General features: G+C 38.4%; 1 protein-coding gene across 11 annotated transcripts in view; it reads left to right on the plus strand.

Moving 5' to 3' along the window:
- The first annotated feature begins 2200 nt into the window (after nt 1-2200).
- Nucleotides 2201-23738, plus strand: part of PRDM5 (PR/SET domain 5) — a 291517-nt gene continuing 269979 nt past the window's right edge. For 7 of the 11 annotated variants that reach the window (XM_071214900.1, XM_071214910.1, XM_071214903.1 and 4 more), the window contains exons 1-2: nt 2384-2709; nt 14423-14506. In XM_071214900.1, coding sequence (XP_071071001.1) covers nt 2617-2709; nt 14423-14506 — 177 coding nt within the window. In that variant the 5' untranslated portion in view covers nt 2384-2616. Of the gene's footprint in view, nt 2710-14422; nt 14507-23738 lie in introns of those variants that run through there. The other 4 variants (XM_058293289.2, XM_058293285.2, XM_071214907.1 and 1 more) reach the window with 4 other exon arrangements.

Consider the following 23738-nt stretch of genomic DNA (forward strand, 5'->3'; position numbering starts at 1 on the left):
ATATTTTCTAGAATAAGTAAATCAGACGCATGGTAGTACTTTAATGTTAGTTTTTAAAATACTGGATTTAAACTCTTGATATAAATCAGACTTTTAATTTCCCATTTTTCAAAGATAACATTGAAAGGTCAACTTTTAAGCTTTTAAAGTTTTAAGAAATGACTCATTGCATCACTACTGTCTTGAGACTTCAAAATCAAATTTCCGGTCAGTATTTGTGCATTTTGACTTGGCAAACATGGATCCTTTTTTTGTTTTTTTTTTCATGTGTTGTAATGGAGCTTATTATTAAGAGCTTTTTTTATTGGTGGTTCTATGTTTTATTAGCAGATCTTCAGAACTCAATTAAAACAGATAAAAGAACATTGCATGCTTTAATGAAATGTACTATTTGCAACAATTGTAAGAAAATCTCTGACCAAGTTTTATAAAAGATCTGGAAAGCTTCCAATCTTATTAATTTCAGATATGATCTTTAATAACTCATTTATTTAACTATTTCCTAATTAGTAGAGATGCTCATGTGCAGAAAGATGAGCATTCTCAAGCAGGGAGCATTATTCCCCAGAAACATAGCATGCGACCAAGAGAGAGAGATGCCAAAGCAAGGGTCATCAGTGAATGAGATTTGTGTCTGAACAAGACCAAAAACACTTCTTTTGTCCTCTGGTGATCAAAAGCAATGGAAACTTCAGTGTTCAGTGAGAGATGGCAGAGCATTTGACTGGGAACCCAGTGTGGCTTGAGGGCCAGAGCTGAAAGACAGTGTCTGACAGAGCATTGAATGTCCTGGGGAAAATGTCATAGCCCCACCCTATGGGTTGTGTTCTGGTTTCAGCTGTGCCTAGTGGGAGTGGTCTGGCCTGGTTTCAGCTCTGGTTCAAAGGACCCCTGGAAAATAGGAGTCCATATTCATGAAGCACGACAAACAGCAGGAGTCCATATTCATGACTGCAGAAGTGAATTCTAGGCTTACCAAGGACTAGTTTGCAAATTTCAGATTAGCCTCAGAACTGACTTTAGTCAAGAAATATTTATTGAACACCTACTGTGTGTTTCAAGGCCATCTAACTCCAAATGTCCCCCAAACTTTGTGTGTTTTATTTATTCATCTCAACCTACAGAAAGTTAGGTATCATCATATGGTGGGCCAAAGGGATGAAAGCTCAGAGTGATAACTAAGGCCTGTTCCACCCCTTCAAAGTCACCCTTAACTTTCTCAGGAAGAGAATCATTTATTCTATTCTTTAAAATCTTAAACTATTGCTATGACATGATTTTTCTTCATAACGCATTTTGTTAAATTTTGTTTTACCCACATTTTGAACTTACATCCAATTTTGCTTAGGAACTGTTTTAGTCTACCAAGGTCTTAACTCCTCAGGAAACAATCTTTTACATGGGTGTGTGTGTGGCAGGGATGGGGTGGGGGAAGAGTCTTTAATTTTGTCAAAATTATGGTTCCTCCCCGCCCCTCCCCCCCCATATAGTTTATAAGGAACTTTTTGGGAACATCAAAGGGTTTCCAAGAAAAGACTCCGGAGAGAAAATTACCAAAAATGTCAAGAGAAATGAGAACGCTCAAAAATGAAAAGAGCTTTTAAAGCTTCTTCTAAATACACTGCAAAACCGATTAACTTTATTAAAACACTAAAACCTGACTTGCCGCATTATTTCATTGTCCTGTTAACGATTTAAACTGTTTGGGTATTCCCTCCTATATTCCCCCATCTTCACTGCTGTAGAACTGAAGATCCATAATAGGTATGGCGACTTTCAAGCACAGGGAGTTTTCAGGAATCTTGGGAAGTTTAAGAGTCTCACAGGGGTTAAGGCACCCAAAATAAGGGCTTTCTACTGCTTTAATTATTATTAGAGAAAAGCTCTGAATGAACATGAAATGGATTAGTTGCAGGCTGTGTACACCGCCTTTCTGTAATCAACAATTTGATCCCCTATATCGAAACCCTGAAACAAGCAGACATGAGAAGGACCGAAATTTCTCAGACCTCAGGGATTGTTCTAAGTAGTCAAGACAATAAACTTGCTTCCAGAGTCAGGAACTTGATAAAGCTCCCAGCAGCGTCAAGACCCATTTGTTTTGTATCTCAAGTGAACAGATTAAAAACTCCCCGACCAGAGTAATACTTAAGAGCCGAAAAGTTAGAAAACCCGGAGCAGGACAAAGGCAGGCACACACGCCGCAGCGCCGGGCGGGGGGAGCGGGCGGGTCGGCGCGGCTCGCGGGCCTCGGCGTTTGAGGCCCGGGGTTCGGCCCTGCTCGCGGCTCCGCGCCGGGGTTCGAGCACCCAACTTCGGGCCAATCAGCGCGCGGCGTCCCGGCGCCCGCAGCCCCGGCCCGCGCCCCCCGCGCCCCCGCGGCAGCTATGGCAGCAGCGGCCGCTGCCGCCCCGGGCCGAGCCAGACCCGGGACTAGGAGGGGCTGAGCCGCGGGGGATCCTGGAATCGGCGGGGAGGTGGGGATTCTGGGAGGAAAACTCCATTTCCTCCTTTCCCGCCGGCCTTTCTCCACCCCGGCACCCCAAATTTCGATGTATCGCCTCCCGGGCGCAGAGCGGCGGCTTGAGTGAGGCGGCAGTCGCCGGGGCCGGGAAAATGCTGGGCATGTACGTGCCGGACAGGTTCTCCCTGAAGTCCTCTCGGGTTCAGGACGGGATGGGGCTCTACACGGCCCGCAGAGTGAGAAAGGTGGGTGACCCGGAGGCGGCCTGCGCGCCCTGCTCCTCGCTGCGCGCTCTGCGCCTCTTGGAGCCGCGGCGCAGGGCCCCGGACGCCGCGGGCTTCACTCCCGCCGCCCCTCGCCGGGGCCTGGCCAGGCTCGGCTGGAAGGCTGGGGACTGCGGGGCTGCGGGCGTGGCGGGGCGTCTGCAGCTCCCCGCGTCTCGCGAGCGGGCAGCGCCACGTAGGTGTCGGCGGGGCGCGCTCCGCTGCCTGCCACTGCTGGCTTAGAACGGCGGCCGGCCGCCCTGCGGCAAGATGTCTTTCCTCTCCCCTGCAGGAAGTGAATCCGGCTGGAGCCTCCCTCTTCCTCAGTTACGAGAGTGAACTGCGTCTTTGCGTTGGCGAAGGCTCGCGTGGGCGGGTGCCGCCTCCTTTCTTCCTTTAGGATGAAATAATGCAACCAGCACCTCTTCTTTCGACTGTGCTGAGATGGGGACTCAGGGAGTCAAGATCGCAGCTCACTGGGGCGTTACAATCTCATTCAGTCGCCCAGGACTTCATCCTCTCCTTCCAAAACGCACTCTGTGGCGTCTGGGGGTGTCAACTAGTTAATCTTTGACTTAAAAACTTTTTTCCTCTTCTATGCTTTTTTTGGGCTTTTGTCTTTTTGGATCTCCTTTTCCAGAAATTAAAAGGCATGTGAGTTGCGCACACGCAATTCACTGTATACAAGAACGTACTTGAAGTGTTGAATGTTAACGCAAGTCTAGGAAAAGAGATTAGTGGGAAGTTCCACAGATCTTTGTCTTTGATGAGCCTTGTGTTATAGTCTGGAACCACGAAGGCAGTGGTGAAGTAACCAGGGTAATGAGAGCCACCGTATACTAGGCAGATACTTTGTGCCAAGGCCCATACTTGGTACTTTACCCACGTTAGTTTTAACGTCACTGGCACAACACCCCCTGTTGTTATAAAACCTAATTTAAGAGAAGAGAAAACGCAAGTTCTGCAGGGGTAAATAACCTGTTTAGTTGGTCAGCCTCAAACCCTTGGTTCTTGAGTCCAAAGCTTATGTTTTTTTCCCAGAACATTTGTTGCCCCTTGTGTGAAAATATACATTATGAACTCCTCCCTGCCACCCCCCACTCCCCCCATTTTTTAGTTGATATTTTGAAAACGTAGGTGGGGGAGAGAGTAAGCTTGTTCAGGTAAAGTATGCCAATAAAGAGGTTCACAAAATGCACCCAGGGACACCAGAATTCCTTTTATTTGAGTATAAACCCACTACCCACCCACACACACACCCAGAGAACATGTGAAAAGTGGTGGACGGTACTACTAAATCTTCAAAAAGGCTTCGTTGACAACATACTAGGATAAAATTGGAAAAAGTCAACTGCCAATTTACATTTTCAAATGGGAGTTTGGGAGTATGTTCAAAGGTGAAAATTAGGAGTAAGCAGTTTGTCTGAATTAGAGGTATAGTGAAGAGATGTTATAACCAAATAGCCAAGTGTTAAAATCAACAATTTAGTTATATCTTGCTTTCGTCAAATGACTTATGAGTAGAGTTGATGTTTCGCTTTTAATTCATTCTCCCAATATGTGAAATTTCCCAAATAAGCTTCATGAAGCTTTCGGGCTTAGGTGTAGTTTAAAAAAATTAAATACATTCTTAAAGTATATTTTGTTTAATGTCATGAATAGTAATAACAGTTCTACAAAGATTAGAGTATTGCGTGATCTCTATTTTTGCCTTATATTATTTAGATTTTTAGAAATAGCTTGCAAATATTAAAATCTTTTAATATTTTTATTAATTTCAACTTTTCCAGGTAGTTGGTTTTAAGAAAGTTCTTAATTACTTTTGGTCATAGAATGAACAGCTTTCAAAATTAGCATATATTATTGCAACATTTTACTATTGCAGTAATAAATAGGCACCTATTTTTTTTTCCAGCAGTGTGTTTTAACTTCAACATTTAAAACACATTGAGATTTTCATCCAGATTATGTCTAGATGCTTAGCTATATTTCAGAGCGAAAATGCTCATATATTAATAAACTCAAATGATATAATCTTCTGGTATTATTGGCATAGTTTAGCTGTGATCAAAAGATACTTGATCATGAACAGGTTTGTTGATGCCAAAGTGACCTTGAAGTGGGCATCAGGTCCATTGCCTTCCCAAGGCTGAGGACAAAACTGAATTTAGATAGCGGATTTGGGCTGAATTCAAAGGATGAAATTGAGTATCAATGCATCCCTTACCTGTTTGCATATTGTCCCTCAATTCTTATTATTTTCCAAGTTATCATGTATCATGCCTAACTCTGCCCATAAAATCAAGGAGTTTGAAAAAAGAATATTTCAGCAATGATATCCATCATCTCTCAAAAATTTTTTCATGTTTTCTAATCTAAATAAATTTTCGAATATATCACTGTATATATTGGAAATTTCAGATGTTCTTTCACACTTCTCTAACACATGTTTATATAACACTAACGGGGAAAAAATTTGCAATTCAAGCGATCTATTAATTTTAACTTCTTGCATAAGATCCTGCCTCCACTACATTCATCAGGTTGGTCTGGGATTCACTTAACACCTGGGACCCCTTAACCATTCTCTAGATCCACCATTACTTGTTGGCAGTGTTTCTAGAGTGGGTTCCCTGGACCACCCACAGCAGAACCACCTGATTCCCTGGGTCCAACTTAAGACCTGCTCGTTCTTTGCTTGACAGTTATCCTTTAACACTGGCCTGTTGCCTCTCTCTCTCCCTTTCCTTTTTGTAATATTTACATAGTATAGGAAGAAAAGGAAAGGATTTTCTTTTGTTACAATTACATAAATTAGAGGTTGGATGAGGAGAGGGTCATCTGGTTGATATTTGTGTAAGCTGTGAGATTCTGGAGAAAAAACTGATGGGAGCCTGCTGGAAAGACTTCGAATAGAAAAAGAAGGCCTGATTTTATTTATGCTATGCACTTTGCAGCTTGCTAATGTTATGAATAAAAGTAAAAATGAGAAAACTGACATTGATTGCATGCCATGACACACCCTCTTTTAAGTGCTTGCCATATGCTATCATGAGCACAGTTTAATGTGCCAGTGAAGAACGGGAATTCCAGGTGGCAAAGTGCTTTGCACATTAAAATTAATATTAGTTATTCAAAGCTAATACATTAAGTACACATGCAATAAAAAGTTAAGCAAACACTTTACTACATTGTATTTTTCATATTTGACCATTTTTCCCTACAAGGTTTATGTGATTAACCAGTAGGTATTGTTGTCTGACATTATACGTGAATTAAAAACGGAAAAGGTAAATGATAAGTTTCCTTCAAACTCTCTCATTTTATGGAAAGGGTTAAGGCAGAAAATATACTAATACCAGTCTTCCTTTCATTTAGATTTATTTGAGACTTGTTTTTTCCTCTCTTCTGACTTTCAATCTTTAATCGTTGTCTTAGTTTCCTAGCGTTCTTATAATAAAATACTACAAACCGAATGACTTAAAACAAAAGAACTTTATGGTCTCACAGTTTTGGAAGCCAGAAGTTTGAAATCAAGGTGTTGTCAGGACCATACTGTTCTCAAGTCTGTGAGGAAAGATCTGTTCCAGGTCCTTCTCTTGGCTTCTGGTGGTAGCTTGCCAGCAATCCCTGGTGTTCTTTGCCTCAGTGGTTCCGTGGTCTTCTCCCCTGTGTCTGTGTCCAGTTCTCCCAGTTCTATAAGGACACCTGTCCGACGGGATTAAAATCTGTCCTAATCCAGTTTGGCCTCATTTTAGCTAATAACAACTTCAAAGACTCTGTTTCCAAGTAAGGTCCCATTCATAGGACTACTAGGGGCTGGGACTTGACCGTGTCTTTTTTGGCGGGGACACAGTTCATCTCCTAACAGTCATTTAGGTGCTAGGCCCTGGGGAGATACTGGTGAACAGCAGACAAGGTCTTTGTCACAAAGAGCTTGTATTCTCAGGAGGGGAGACAGGCAGTGAAAAATAAAGCATGTGTGAATGTTAAATGAAGTAAATAAAATGGGAGTAGGGCCTAGTTTAGGTGGGCTGGCAGGGAAGCTGTCTCAGGATGTCTGAGCTGAGACCAGAAGGAGCTGAGCACCAGAAGAACTGGGGAAGAGAAGTTGAGAGAGCTGGGACTATGGCAGCATTATTGGGTCTCAGAGGAAATTGTATGGTTTCAGGGTATATTTTAGAGGTGGAAACAACAGGATCTTCCGATGGATTGAATGAGGCAGATTGTTGAAAATGAAGAATAAAAGATTAACTCTCAGTTTTTCGCTTGAGCATTGGGTGGATGTTGGTACCAATTGCTTACATGGGTAAAATATACCACATTAGAAATTAGTATGTTCACTCATAGAATATGTTGATGAAAACATCAAAATCAGCAAACATTTACTAAGCATCTGATAGAAATAGGTTGGTACACTAAACAGTATTGATGAAAAGAGTTGCTTTTTCAGTATTATGGGATTTACAACTTTGGGAAATACGCTGCAAAGATTATAATATATATTTTTATATACCAAATACTCAGTCCTATTATATCGTATCAGGCAATGGAATTACAGAGTTATAGTAATTTTTTTTTCTCACAAGTTGTGGTCCTTTTATTCAAAAGATAAGTGTATTGATGCAGGAAGTCCAAGTCTAAAAAGGAATTAAAATTAAATGGTATATATCCTATTCCTCCTTCAATAGTTTGAGAAGGTCTATTGCTTTTAAAAAGATTAGTATTATTCCATTTTAATACAAATATGTCAGGAGTACATAAACAGAAGTACACCTGAAATATACTAGTGTTTAAAATTTATTTCACACCATACAAAGTCAGTTATAACACATTAAAAAATGACAACAGCTATAAGCTGCGATTTTACATTTATACATTTGAAATGTCCATTTTAAAAAGCTGAATATAATTACCGTAGTGTCTGTAACAGCTAAGCTTCAATTTAACTGTTACATAACTTAAATTTACTCTGAAAAACAATGATTTTACATCTGTCCACATTCTGTGATACTAGTTCTTTGACTAACCAGTTGCTGAGAACTTCAAGGCATTATGCACTGGAGAGAAGGGCTTTGGTTTCAAGAACTCCGTTTTTCACAGTAATTCCAGATTTTGTTTGCCAAGGGGGAAATATCACCAAGCATGATGAAACAGGAGGACTGTCCATTTATGGAGATAAGTTTGAAGATGAAAATTTTGATGTGAAACATACTGATCCTGGCTTATTATCAATGCCCAGTCCAGGATGGGGTACCAATAAATTCTCAAGTTTTTATAACACTGAAAAAAGCAGAACATTTGCACTTTAAGCATGTAGTATTTGGGTTTGTTAAGGACAGCATGGATACTGTGAAAAAGATTGAATCATTTGGGTCTCCTAAAGGGTTGTTTAGTCGAAGAATTAGTATCACAGTTGAAGAGTTATAGTAATTTATAGTCTAGTCAGGGAGAGAGAGAGAGGTAAACAGTTTTGGCCCAGGGCTATGTGCTATGGTAGACTAGAGTTTGTGATGAATATGAAGTTCTGTCAGATAAGTAGGATAGGAGCTCAGAAGAGGAAGAAGCGAATGTTGTGATCACAATAAGTCATTGAAAAATGCTGGGGGAATCAAAGAAGACTTTGTGGAGGTGATGAACTTCATGGGGGCACAAATGCATTAGTTAGGCTATTAATATTGCTGTTATTTTTGAGCTTTTGGTATGTAACTGGCCTTGCTCTAGGAACCTTACATGTATCAATTAATTTTATTCCATTAACAATATGAATAGATACTATTATTCTCCCCATTTTAAGATTAGGAAATTGAGGCAAAGAAAGGGTGCCAGAGTTGTCCACTGTCACACAGAAAGTGAGAGGTGTATCTGCAGTTTGACTGCGGAGTCTGACCAGAATCTGTGCTCTTAAACAGTCTGGTTAGAGTTGAATGACTTTTAGATAGAATTGTTGGAAATAAAGTTGTTGCAGGGCTAGTTTGTGACAGACCTAATTTCAGACTGAAGAAATTGTTGAGAGATTTCCACTGAAGAACCCTTGGTACAGAGGAGCCTCCGTAGCCTGACACTGATATCTGCAATTATACATTTGAAGTTCGGGTTTTCTGTTTACTATGAACTTTGCATATGTATAGAAATTCATAAGTTTTATTACCCTCAATTTAGAGATTATGAACTTGCTCAGTTATTTTTGCTGAAATTTTTGTAGTTGTCCTTATTTAAATTTTTTCTCCTTTACAATGCTTTCTTCAACAACCTGCTAAAACTTTACTTGATTTTCAGATATATAGTTCTCTTCCTTCTATACCTCCAGGAGAAGGCCTTAATTTGCCTATACTTAGTGTAATTAAATTGGCTTTTTTTTTTAATCTAAAAGGAAAGATGAAGGAAAGCAAAAACAAATAACTATTTATAAATGAAATAAAACATTATGTCTCTCTAGTCCAGTTTTCTGAGCACTAATTCCAATAAAAGTATTTCAGAGCATTGTTCGGGCCCTGGTCTCCTTAATTTACTACACTCTAGTCACAGTGAATTGAAGTGGCTGGGGTAGCTCTGTTCCTGGCTTACTCCCTCCCAACTCTGTGCTTTCTTGTCTAATGGGCCCCTGAGTGGCAACCTTGTGTCCATGAACCCTGTGGCAGTGTCCCACTACACTTTGTACTTTTCATGAACAAATGTACATTCCTGAGTCAAACTTTTCAGATACCCTAGGATCTTGTCCACTTATACTTTTCAAGCTAAAAGAGCTAGGTTCTTGTATGAGATTCCTTTTGTGCTATGACAAATTATCACAAACTAAATGTCTTAAAATAACAAATATATTATCACAGAGTTCTGTTGGTCTGAAGTCTAAAATGGGTGGTAGGTCTAAATTTCCCACTGAGACTCTAGGGGAGAGTCTGTTTTTCTGGTTTCTGGAGGCTACCTGCTTTCCTTGCGTCATTCTCACCTCTGCTTCTGTCCTCACATTTCCTTCTCTGACTGTGACCCTCTTATCTGTCTCTTATGAGGACTTTCGTGATTAAACTGGGCCCATCTGGATAACCTAGGGCAATCTCCCCATCTCAAAAACCTTAACGTAATCATATCTGCAAGTCCCTTTTACCATGTAAGGTCGCCTGCTCCCAGGTTCTGGCGATTAGGACCTTGACAACTTTGGTGGATCATTATTCAACCTGCAATAGACCCAAAAAGTAATTCTTGCCTAGATTAACTAGGGTGAGTCCTACCCATGTACAAGGGTATGATCCAGATAAAGTGTATCCACTGCAAATCTACAGTATTGATTTACCTTTTCACTTGTATGTGGTATTTTTTCTGGCCAGGTGTTTAAGTTTAGCATTTGTGCTCTAAGACCTGGGTGTGTGGTATCCTCGGAATGAAGATGAGAAAGTGTGTGAGAAGCAGGATAGTAGAATCGATTCTGATAGTGTTATAAAATGGTAATGTGAAAGGTAAGTAAAATCATGTAGAGGAAAAATCTCCATCTGTAAGTGTTCATACAAGAAGACTAGATATTGTGGAATAAGTAGTTTGTTAATCATCTTGGAAGGTGACTGTCATGAAGAAAATAGATGTTTATCTTTAGGGCTAAAATTCTGTCAGTAGGCCTTTGTCTTTATTTCCTGGTGACTGATGATAACTAATTTGGAAACATATCAGTGGGAAAATAATCACCATCAGTGCCTGCCATATATGCTACGTCCTTTCCAGTGTCACATTTATACTCTTATTGATACAATGCAGCCTGTATTTCCTTGAGTTAATAGTTTTAAAAAAATAACTAATCCACTTTAATATTTTTTCAGAAACTTCATATTTGATTTTTTGGTGATAAAAGCAGTGATAATTTATTCAACAGATATTTTTTTAGCAAATATTTATTGAATTGTTAGGTACTAGGTTAGTTGCTAATGATATGCAAGGGTGGTGGACAGAGGCAACAGTCACTGAATGTTTTCCACAGTTTGTATTTAAGCCCTGCAACAATGCTGCAAGAATTTTCTCTGTTTTATAGTCAAGGGAACTGAAACTTCTTGAAGAAGGTTATATCATTAGTAAATGGATTAATCAGAATTTGAACTCATATCATTCCATGCAACTTTTTCACTGAAAAAAATGTTTTTCTCTTTACTTATAAAATGTGTATCCACATTCATATTACACAACTACATACATACATACATGCTAATTAAAGGTTATTTTCTAAAAATGAGAAAACAGTTAACTTCAACCAGCATTTCTGATTCAATAATATCTGATGAAAATCCTTTCAAGTTATTTAATTTGGCTCTAATTTATTATTTTTAGTGGCTGACTATATTTTGTGGATGTGCCACAATTTCCATTTATTCAGATCTTATTTTATCATTCAACAAATTTTATCACATTTATTCCAAGACCTTTTCTAACTATTTGGGATACCATAACGATCAAAACTGTGCTTTCCTGGATTTCAAGAGTGAGAGAGATTGTGGGCTGCAGCCCCCTGTCTCATCTTTAATTTTCAGGTTCTGTTCAGAGTCTCCTAGTTTCCAGCCCTCACCTCTGGGCCTTGTTTTCTTCCTATAGTATGATGCTGGTAGATAGGCATTTGCTGCTACTGGTCAGTGGTTCACTGGTTCAGGATGCACGTCTCTGCAGTTCTCTTGGCCTTTCTCTGTGGTCCCTATGATGGCTGCTTCAGCCTCAGTTATAATGCTTATATTCCAGATCAGGAGAAAGAGCAAGTAACCAGGGTACTGGGGTCTACGTCCCAGCTGACTCAGCCCTCTTGAGGAACTTTCTTGGTAGCTCCACACAGTGATGTCTGCTTTTCTGTCATTAGCCCTCCTCTCTATCCAAATGGGAAGCTGGCAAGTATAGTTTTACTAGCTGGTTATGTTAGTACCCTCAAGCAAATGCGCACTAGTTTAGTGCTAATTAGTATTAAAGAAGAAGAAAATGGATATTGGGAGGCTACTTAGTCTCTGCCATAGTATTCACAGTAGGGAAAGAAGATTTGATATTCTTCATATGGAACTTTAGAAACACATTTGATGCATCGTTGAAGGCCTAATTACAAAAGCACACCACATGCATAGTAGTTTCACATTGAAACATCATTATGTTCTGAGTGGGGGTGCTAGACTCCTGTGAAAAATAATTTCAAATATAAGTGATTCATCTGCAGATTGATTCACTTTAACATAACTTATTTCATCTATATGTATATTTTTTATTTGCTGAACCATTTCAAAGTAAATTACAGACATTATGACAATTCACCCCCAAAATATTTCAGCATAAAGACATTCCTCTCAATAACCATAATATCATTTTAGCATCCAACAAAAATAGTAACTTCGTAATACTGCCTAATACCAGTTCATATTCACATTTCTTCACTTGCCTCTAAAATGTCTTTAGAGCTGTTTTTTTTTCGAGCCAGAATTTTCAAAGCTTTAAAGTACAGCTGACCAGAAAATCTGGGGTCACTGTGACTTTCTTTAATAATCTTACTAGGTCTGTATCCAAACTGGCTTTTTTCCTGATCCTAGTGCTTTTGTTTGAGTTTCTATTCCTTCAGTCCTTTGAACACTGCTGAACTGTTAGATTCACTTTTTTTTTTTTCCTCCAAAATTTTACTGTAATAAAGAACAGACTGGCCGCATTGTAGTGTGTACACAGATTATTTTCTTCTGCAATGGTTGATAAAGGCTAAATACATGACAGAGTGGAGTGAAATGCCCAACCACATGCATTAATACCAATTCCACAAATGTATTAAAAATGCCCCTTATTTTTAGGTCTTTTTTCCACATTGGTTTTATTAGTACATCAATTCAGTCAGCTTCCTCATTTCATCAAAGTATTGAGTGTCTCCTATGAACGAGGCACCACCTGGCTGACTAGGAAAGGTTGAGCTCAACTGAAAGTTGAGCAGGGGAGCATCAGCCTGCCTTGGCACTGTGCCTTACAGTTATTTGTTAGGGTTTTTGGGTGGTGTCATGGTGAAATGGCCAGTGAGCTCTCTACTCAGAATAAACCACTGGTACTTAATCCTGTTTCTGATCTTTACTAGCTGATTGACTTTAATCAAGCAAATTATTTACTCTCTTTGAGCCCGAGTTTGCTTAGTTGTTAGAGGGAAATTCCAACATAGGATTATTTTGTGTGAGTCACATAGTATTTAGTAAATATTAATTACCCTCCCCTATTCCTTATTTCTTACACAGCTCTTCTTAATTCTGTTAAATACTAGTAAGATGTCATCTTGAGGACAGAAATAATTACTTTTTTAGGACAGTGTTTTTGGGGCTGCTGTTTTGTGTCTAAGACGTATTTCTAATTGCCATTTTTTAGCATGAATGACCAATGAAGAATGTGAAGATTAAGAAGCAGAGCGGCCTTTTAGCTTCTTGGAAGTTTGTTCTCTAAGCCTTGTATAAATTTCTCTGTGTTGTTACAGTTGGTAGTCTCCCTGTTTCATTGGTATGCCTGTGCTTGGATTATTTGGAATTAAACTCTTGATTTGACAAATCCCTGTAAGTATGTTGTGTAACATTCAAGAATAGGTCTTCCTGTTTTTTTGTGGGTTCTTAGGATCTTTTTTTTTTATGGGTTAAATGAGGGGGCTAGATTTGCTGTTTTGTAGTTCCTTTAAGCTTTAAAACTCACTCTTCCCAGGACTTGGGTTTTTCTGTTGTTCATCAAATTATTTATATTTCTTGCATCATCACTTTGGTGGCTATTTTTTCACCTGTGCAGTGTTCATTGCAAGTTTGCTTGGCGATGGTTTCACTTCTTCCTCCACTTCAGTGTGAAGGGAAGATTACACTGAAAAGTAATTAGAGCAGTTTTGGAGGAAGCTCACAAAGGCATGAGTGGTTCTGTATCCTCTCGACCCACATTTCTACAGAAGGTCTGGCCTGAAACTATCCCACCCTCTTTGTGCCTCCATTCTCTCTGCCTTGGTCGCCTTAGTGAAGAAAGGTTGTCGCTTACTCCTTGACTTTGGCTTTGGAGACGTCAGCTTCTGGCAGTATACACTCAGGGCATACCCAGGGGTTCATACCTGGGAGCTTGTAAAATTTCGATCTTTGTGTTCCACTCTCAGAGATTTTGATTCTGTATTTGAAAGGTGCAATCCTTGTGACTCTCATGCAGGTAGGTTTTGAAACACCGACTTTGAGAAACCCTGGTTTGTGGAGTGCCCCCATGACTGCTTGGAAGAGTGACAGAAGAATTTAAACTTTATGAATAGTCGTCCTCTAAGAATGGCAAACCTACTCCTTTCTTGTATATAACAGGGATGAATTTATGAAAACCAGGTGATTTTCTGCCTGGTGGACTTGTTTCTCCAGCCTTGCAAAACTAGTACTTTTCATTTTAAGATCAATTGCGTAGGCCATAAGGAGGATTGAAGCATATTAAGTAGAATGTTCAGTGCCTTGTCAGAATTTGAAGGTCAAGCAGTTTAACCCTTTTATGTTTGGCTCCTGTGTTGTGGATTCAGATTCTTAGACTAAAACTAGATTAAGTTGGATTTTAAATATGTAACTATTTTGTGCTTAGTTAATATTTTAAATGTGTCTGTAGTCATTGGACATGAAGATTTTGAGAAAATATTTTTTTTCCAGGAGGTAAATGAAAAATTATTTTGGTATTTTGATGATTATACTAATCACTTTTCATTATAATTGTTGCTGTTTAGGGTGAAAAATTTGGACCATTTGCTGGAGAAAGGAGAATGCCGGAAGACTTGGATGAAAATATGGATTATAGGTTGATGTGGGAGGTGAGGATGTGATTGTTATTTTAAATTTTTAAAATATGTCTCTTTTTGTACTATTTAATGCATTATTCCAGTTGCCTGTTTAAGCATTGTCACTTGAAAGTTTAACATTTTTTAAAAAAGTAACATTGTTGAAATATTTCACCAGACAATTCTTCAAAAACTCTAAAGTTTACAGTTCATCATTGAAGAAGAAATGTTCTGAGTATAAAGGTGTTTGGACTTCAAAATAAGTATTTTCTTGTACTGTATTGAAAATTTGTTTCTGTAAATGGAATTATACTTTTAACTTTTATTTCCCAATTTCAGCTCTAATTACACTGAAACAATTCTGAGCTCCATGTTGGAATAAAAATCTCACCTTCAAACGTAGCTTATACCTTTAAAAACACATAGGCAAAGAACTATGACATTGTAGAACATCTTTTTCAATATAAAAGTTTGCTCTTATGTATATGAAGACAAAGCCTGTAAACTGAGAAGTTACATCTAGTTTATGGTGATTACATTCTTTGTTCTTTTCTAGTCATTAGGAAAAGGGCCCAAGAAATGAGAAGAGAAAAGTAGTGGTAAAGAGATTGTTGAAGCAAAAACTTGGAACAGAAAACCCAAGAGTTGTATTTGATGGTTTCTGTGAGGAAGGCAGGAGCTGGGATACCTGTAGGTGGGGTTGAGAGTGATGAGAATGATATGTTCAGGAAGGTTTGGAATACTGGAATAGAGAACTACCCATAAAAAGTCCCTTTGTATGTGTATTATTTCTAACAAACAGAATACGTGGGTAAGTGTTATTTCTATTACTGAAAATGCTTGCATTGGGGAATGGGGATAGCTAGGAAGGGGATTCTGAAAGGTTCCTATAGTGTAAATAATGGAAAATGGAAATTAATAATACAGCCCTCACTATAATTTAAGACATGAGAAATGTATTGATATTGCTTCAATTTAATTAGCTGTTTTGTGTATTTTTATGAACCTAAAAATATTTTTAATGGCCTCTACTATTTTTCCAAAAGGTTTTAATTTTCTCTGTACTTCTTTTATGATGAATGTTTTCAGAAATCAAACCTTTATGTAACAAACGAAAATGATAATTTATAACTATAATCTAAGTTATAATTGATAAAATGGCAGTTACTTAACAGGTTGTTAATTGTTTTGATATTTGTTCTATATTCTCTGAAAATTTTAGTATGATGGTCAGGTTAATATTTTGTATAGCTGCCTATAATGATTTTAATTTTAATTTTGGAAGGAAGAGTTGCATATAGCAAACTTAAGACTTTTTGTACTGTTATGTCATTGAGAGTTTAGCAGATCATCTAGTTTTACATTATGTAGTCTTTTCATTCTTGAATGTGTTTAAATTATTTTTAATTTTTTTACATATTAGTATTTCTCTGTCCTTCAAAGGGCTATTGATTTTATACATTTGTATGTTTAGGCTATGTTGCATTTACATAATGGTTGCTATTCTCTGTTTTGTTTTACTACTTTTTTAATGTTTATGTTTTGAATAAATAATATTTTTACTTTCTCTACAACTCAATGTATGAATGGGTATGGATGAAGAATCTCTGTCTCCTATAGGTCTACTGTCTTCTCCCAAGAACTATGATCCATTTAACCCCTTAGTTCATGTGTCCTCCTCCCCATAGTCCTTCCTCCTCTTATGTCTGGTCTTCATTTTGGGTTGTTGGCCTTTCTCAGCTCTGTCCAGTTGTGCTGCTGGTTAGGGGATGGGGAAGATGCTCTCTCAGTGATATATCTCCTGGGAGATATATTTAAAAAAAAGTCAACACCTTTTAAACATCAAAGGTTTACTGCCTGCTAGCTTTAATCCTATACTTTATTACTGTAAATGAATGAGCTGCTTTCTAGCTTTGAGTTATACTATTAAAAGTCCCTTTTTATTATTTTAGCTCTGGTGGTGCCAGGCTTCAGGAGGAGAGAGAGAGAGGAGAATAACTGGTCCTACTACAGTCTTCCCCTGGTGAAATGCTTTGAATCCTTTCAAAGGGAGATATTGAGACTTCTTTCCTCTGGTGGGTAAATTGGGACTGGTTATATAACTCATTTCCAATATGCCCCACAGCTATATCTGTGAATTCTGTCCTAACCACCATGTAGCTGGGTAACCCTTCTCTTCTAGCCAACAGTTACCTGTGCTGTGGTTATAGAACAGATACTGTGATAGTGTCTGGAAAGTGATGTCACATGAGAGACCATGTAGCATAGCTCTTTCTCAGTTTATACTTGTACTTTTACTTGTGGTGTCAACAATTCTGGCAGACAGGGCCAGTAATTCTTTTGTGGCTGTTTTCCAAGAAACTTGGAAACACCAGTCAGGGTGGAGCTTACTGGTGTTTGTGAGCGCTAGTTAGCTTGGAACAAGGTATAAAGGGATCTTGAGGGGATGGGGGCGGGTGGGTGGAGCATTAACATTGTCTGCTTCTGTTCCTCCTCCACCTGTGAAACTGGGGCTTGGAAATGACTGATACTCTCTGCTTCAGAGCACTCACTAGTTCTTCATCCTCTATTTGCCACCAGGATTTGAGCCTGGGGTCTGAAAAGACTCTGTCTAGTCTGTTCTCAGTTCTTCTTGATAACCTTAGATTTTTCTTTTTTTTTACATTAAGTGCTTTAGCAGAAGAATTCTGGATTTCTCAGGCCTCATGATAACTATAGACCTTGAGACTGGAAACTCAAGGTTTGACTCTAAATGATTTCCATTGGTGAGTCGTGCCCAGCTGTCTATGTTGTGTTGTATTCTTCCCTTAGCGAGAAGTCTTTTCCCTACTTTTTAAAAATATATTTTTTGTTTTTTTAAAAAAGATGCTTATATTACATTAATGTGACATAAAAATTAGAGGTGATACCCATATGCCCTACTCCCTATACCTCCCACATTAACAAAATATTTCGTTAGTGTGGTGCTTTCGTTACAATTGATGAACACATTTTGGAGCATTGTCACTAAGCATTGATTATAGTTTACATTGTAGTTTACACTCTCTCCCCAACAATTTTGTAGCTTATGGCAAGATATATAATGGCCTGTATCTATCATTGCAGTGTCGTTCAGGACAATTTCCAAGTCCCAAAATTGCCCCCATATTACACCTGTTTTTCCCTCTCCCTGCTCTCAGAACTGCCAGTTACCCACTGCCTCCATGTCAATAATGTAATCTTCTATTACTAGAATCACAATAAGTCTATAGTAGAATACCAATAAGTCTACTATAGTCCATAGTTCATTTCACAGTCCTGAGAATTCTGGGATGGTGATATCCACTCCATCTCTAATTGACAAGGGGGTTAGATCTCATAGGGAAGATGGATGGGACTATCTGGCTTGCAGTTGCACTCTCTCTGTTGCTTGGGATGGTTGCTGTCCATCATCATCTCCTTGTTAGTTTTCCTGGGTGAGTCCAGTGAACTGGAGAGTAGGTGTTGCAACTCTGCTGTAATTCAGGGCTCAACTGGCACATGGGCAGACCAAAGATTTAAGTCTCTTGAACATATACCTATCAACTCTAGTACTAATTATAGGTTCAAATAGAAGGGCCAGAAGAGCTAAGTGTAGGGAAAACACAGCTGAGTCCAACTGTGTCACTCTGGGGAGCATAAATTCCAAAGTAAGGCCCACTGGCAAGGCACCAAACTCTTGAGCTATGTGCCCTTACTATAGTGTCTGGATGTCTCTAGAGCCTTCAGGATCCATTATTGAGCTATTTACTTTGTTTTGCCTACTTTTTGCCGGGTGGTTTGCAACTTGAGATACATTTCCTTCCATTCTTTACTGACTCAGACTTGTTCCGAGGCCAACATCCACTCATGTACTATTGCTAAAACTCTCAAAAATGTATTGTTTTTAAATTTCTATGACATTCCCTTTCTGTAATGTTTTCCTGGGAAGTTCAAACACAGTTCAAATACCTCCTCCCCTGGCACTGTAGAATTCAGTACAGGTTATATAGATTCCTTGTTGCCTGCTCAGACCACAATTCAGGTGTTCGAAAGTGGATGCTGGTATATCCAGTCTTTGCTTGGCTCCTTTGGAAACCTCTGTTCTGTTGGCTGTGTCTCCCTTCCTTTTTCTAAAGTGATCCTGAAACATTGCCTACAAGAGGTTTTGTATAAAAATTGGCCTATTAAATTCTCAAACCGTGGTATTGTCCTGGCTTTTCCAGTGGTGCTGTTTATTCCTGAACTTTGCATCTATTCTGAGATCACAAAGGTCTCAATCATATCCCTCACTTTCTTTCTCAACTGCTTGTGCTGGGTCCATGTTTGCTTCTAAGCATCAGTATTGGTATGGTTTAGCTGATGCTTTTGAGTGTTCAATAGTTTGAAGTAATGCAGGTACAGCCAGATACTGGCACAGTTCAGTAATACTGTGTCATCTGTGGACAGAAAGTTCTTAACTGTTAGCCAGTTAGGAGCTCATGTGTAGAATCCCAAGGAACTGAAGATTCAAGTGAAATATTCAAATTTAGGTTGGCATTTTTATAGGAAAAAATCAGATTTCTTTTGCTTAGATGTTGACTGGTTTCTTGTCAAACATATATAACATCTATATCATCTATACCTTATGCTACAAGAGTCTACCTCTACACAAGCCTTGGAAAATTAGAAACAAAACCAAAACAAATAGGGCTTAAATTTTGCTTTTTAAAAAGGCAGTCCTTTTGCTCTTAAGGATCCTGTGGTCCTGTCAGGATTCTAGATGCGGGATAGGCATATGCTAGCTCAGCACCAAGGAGAGCAGTCTGCTTAACCTGTATGAATTTTAATGGCATTTTAAAGTTTCACATTTGTTTATTTTCCTAGATCTGTCTCCTTGAGGATAGATGAGGGAAAGTATATTTTTACATCTTAAGGCCAGTGGAATTACCAAAGCAATTTAGTTATTACAATCTACTAGATAGTTGCATATTGCAAAAGGTAGAGTATCAAATTATCTTAGTTTTATTTTTGTCAGCAGAAAAGATTTTGTACTACTGGATAAAGACATGTTTTCAAAAACGTATTTGTTGAAATATATGATTACAAGATTTGCGGGTATTTTTGTAGGAATTATTAATCTCAGAGTAAATTATTATTTTGGGGTTGGAGTGACAATATTGGAGACACAAAGGGACTCAAAAACACTTCTGGTTCCTCCTTAAGACATTGCAGGACTGTGAAATTGTATGGCAGAATCTTATAAAGCTAGGCCATATACTTCCAAAAAGCAGAGAAGAGTTTTCTGCAGATTCATGTTGCTTTACATATCATACCTTTAATTGGAAGCACTGTAGAACTGTGCTATAGGAATAGCATCCATTGAATTAGACTGAGCCCTGCTACAGCTGCAACTCAGCCTTGAATCAGTTCGGTCCTTAAATGGGCTAAGGTCAACAGTTCCTACTCTGCCTGGCAGAGGACAGGGTGAACCTTCCCTGGATAAATAAAACATGTAGATCCTCTAAAATGTTTTAATATACAATGTCCAGAATTTAGTAAAAATTTACTAAATGTTAAGAGACAGGACCAGATGACTAAAATCAAGAGAAAAAATTGAACAATGAAAGCTGAGTCAAGGATGACCATATATTGGAGTTTAGCAGATAAACTCTAAAATAACTGTGATTCATATGCTCTAGCAATAGGAGAAAAGATGAAAAAGCAGATGAAAAGATGGATCATGACACTAGGAAATTAGTATTTTAGTTTCCTGGGCTGCAGAAGCAAATACCAAGAATTGGGTTGGGTTAAGCAATTGGAATTTATTTGCTTATGGTTTTGAGGCTTAGAGAATGTCCAAATCAAGGCATCATAAAGGCAATGCTTCTTCCCTCACTGTGACATTCTGGGGCTGCCTGTTGGCAATCTTTCATCTTTAGTTTGTCACCTGGCAAGTCTCTCCCTTCTCTTCCAGGTTCTGTTGATGCTCTGCTTCTGGCTGCTCCTCTGTGGCTCTCTCTTTCTTTGTCTGAATTTCATTCTGCTTGTAAAGGACTCCATAATAGGATTAAAACTCATCTTGATAGAGGTTGGCCACACTTTAACTAAAGTAAGTGCATCAAAAAATCCTACTTAGAATGGGGTCGTGCCTACAGGAATGGATTAAGTTTAAGAACATATTTTACTGGGGTGTATACAGCTGTAAACCACCACAGTTGGTATGTATAAAATTATAACCAAATGGACATTCTAGAACAGAAAAATACAGTAAGTGAAATTAAGAACACAATGTTTGAGTTTGACAGTGAGTATGACACAGCAAAAGACAGACTGAGTAGCAAGGAAAATAAGTCAATGGAAGATATTGAAACTAAAGCACTAAAGAAAAGCAGATATGTTAGACATAGTGAAAATATCAAATGCATTTGTAATGTAATTTCTTTTAATGTTAGGAGGAAATGAGGGAGAAAGTAGGACAGAAGCAATCTCGAAGAGATAATGGCTAAAAATTTTCCAGAACTATTGTAAAACATTACCTAAAAAATTTAGGAAGCTCTGATCTTCAACTAGTAATAATATAAAGAAAAACACACATAGGGATATCTTCATAAACCAAAGACAATTTAAAAAGTAGCTAGAAAAGAGATGTTATTGTCAAAGAAAAGCAGCAATAAGGCTGGCATTTGGCTTTTTTCAGAAAAGGTAAAAGGTAGTAGATAACTGAAGATAAAAGGTAGTAGATAGCTGAATAATGTATTTAAGGTGCTGAAAGAAAATAACTGCCAATTTAGAATTCTTTACCCAGTAAAAATATTATTGAAAAATGAAGGGCATAATTCTCTCACCCTCTTTAAATGTAAGCATTGTATTAGTTTTCTAGCTGCTAAAACAAATACTTTTCAGTGGGTTAGATTAACAAGAGGAATTTATTGGCTGATATTCATAATAATGAAGATGTAGAACATATTGATGAAGAAGTGGATGGAGATAAAGAGGGAAAAGAGGGAAGCGGATTTGGCTCAACTGATAGAGTGTCCACCTACCATTTAGGAGGTCCAGGGTTCAAACCCAGGGCCTCCTGACCCATGTGGTGAGCTGGCCCACGCACAGTGCTGATGCACGCAAGGAGTACGTGCCACGCAGGGGTGTCCCCTGCTAGGGGAGCCCCACGTGTGAGGAGTGCACCCCGCAAAGATAGCCTTTCTGTGCGAAAAAAGCACAGCCTGCCCAGGAGTGGCACTGCACACACCAAGAGCTGATGCAGCAAGATGATGCAACAAAAAGAGGCACAGATTCCCTGTGCTGCTGACAAGAATGCAGGCAGACACAGAAGAACACACAACGAATGGACACAGAGAGCAGACGATGGAGGAATGGTAGTAGAAGGGGAGAGAAATAAATAAAAAATAAATCTTTAAAAAAAAAAGAGGGAAAAGATGATATGGAAGAGGGTGAAGTCGAAGAGGAAGATGACTAACAGAATACCAATAGATTCCTACCTTCCTTTTATTTTTAAAAATTTTATATTGCCTGGGAGCAAGTTGCTATCATCCATTTCTTTTTTTCCCTTTGTGCTCAGTTACCTTTTTTAATGATGTTTCTTTTTTTTTCCCCCTCTTTATAGTATGGCTTTCAGGGTATTTTGAGGACTGATATCTTGAGCAAAATGCATTGTGGAAATAATCTCTAGCCATTTATGATCTAGGTTCATTTTATCTCATCTTGTCTTAAAAAATGCTGATATGGTTATGTAGAACCAACACCTCACCATGCACTGTGGGACAGAAGAAAGTTTTCTCCCTTTGCTCTGCTGGAAGCTGGAGGGTGCTGTCTCTTTGAATTAGTGCCTAGAAAGCTTGCTTTTTTACTTCTTTTTTTAAAGGGCTGAAAGATTATACTGTGTGTCTTTGGGAATATGGGCATTTAACATTGTCAACATGTATGTACCATTTCTCTTATTTTAAAAAAAGAGAAATCTTATAAAATGGAATTAGATTAGATCAGGAAAGGATAGGTTTTGGGAGAGTAGGGCCTTTTAGTGTTATGAGAGGAGGGGGAGAATGGGACAAAAACAAGCATGAAAAGGTAAAGGTATTCAATGAGTATTTTGATAACATGGCTTCTCTTTTGGATTGCTTAATTGTAGTTTTACATAAGAACTTTAAAATAAAATTTTCTCCTAGGAATTACATGAACTCTCCCACTTGATGGAGAATCAGCCAATATGTACAAAATGGTTTTGTTTTGCTAAAAGCTTCTGGGAGCAATATACTAGAAATGGTTGGCTTTTACAATGGGCATTTAGTAATCTATAAGCTTACACTTCCAAGGCTGTGAAAATGTCTTAATCAAGGCATAGACAATGCTCTCTCCTAGAAGGTTGGCTGCTGGGGATCCTGGACTCCTGCCACGTGCTATTGTAGTGACTCTGCCAGTCTCTGCCTTCTCCTCCTGGCTCACTTTCTCCCTGAGCTCAGCTGTGGATGATCAGCACATGGCAGTGTCCATTCATCTCTCCCTTCTTCTCTGTGCCTCTTCATCTGTGGCTTTTCTCTCTCCTAGATTCATTGATCCTAGCCTCTGGATGCTGATCTCCATTTCTGCAGCTTTTTTTTCTGTGGCTGTGGCTTTTTATTCCTCTTTTTATAAAGGACTCCAGTAAAAAGGATTAAGACCCACCCTGGTCTAAACCCTACTGGAGCAATCTAAGCTGATGGATCTTAACTGGTCTGCTCAAATAAAAGGTTCACAATAGGTTCAGTTTAAGAACATTATTTTCTGAGGTCCACGTAAAAGACTCAAACCAGCACAAAGTTCTTTTGGACTTGACATTCTCTATTGTAATGTTGTTCCTGTTTATTTTAAAATTTTATAGTTGTTTCATGGGAAAGGAGACACTCTTTTTTAAACTTGAAAAGCATATTTAGGTATTTTTATTACAGTAAAACTAAATATTTACACAAAGGGTATGAAGCTTTTCCCTTAGAACAGATAAACATCAGCCCTTCTAAATTCTATTTTCTCAATAAGTAGTATTGTTAAAAAAAAATTAAAGGCAAATAAAGATGGCTTTCAGATAAGCAAACACTGAGAGAATTTGTCACCAGCATACCTATACTTAAAGAAATACTAAAGTAAAGAGAGTTTTTCAGGGAGAAGGAAAATAAATCCTGATGGAAACATGAAAATGCAGAAAGTAGTGAAGAGCAAAAAGGGTGAATATATGGCTGAATAAACATTAATATTGACAGTACTAAATAATAGTAATGTTTTCTAGGTTTAAAAA

This window comes from Dasypus novemcinctus, chromosome 1, assembly GCF_030445035.2.
Source record: "Dasypus novemcinctus isolate mDasNov1 chromosome 1, mDasNov1.1.hap2, whole genome shotgun sequence".
NCBI classification, from domain to species: domain Eukaryota; kingdom Metazoa; phylum Chordata; class Mammalia; order Cingulata; family Dasypodidae; genus Dasypus; species Dasypus novemcinctus.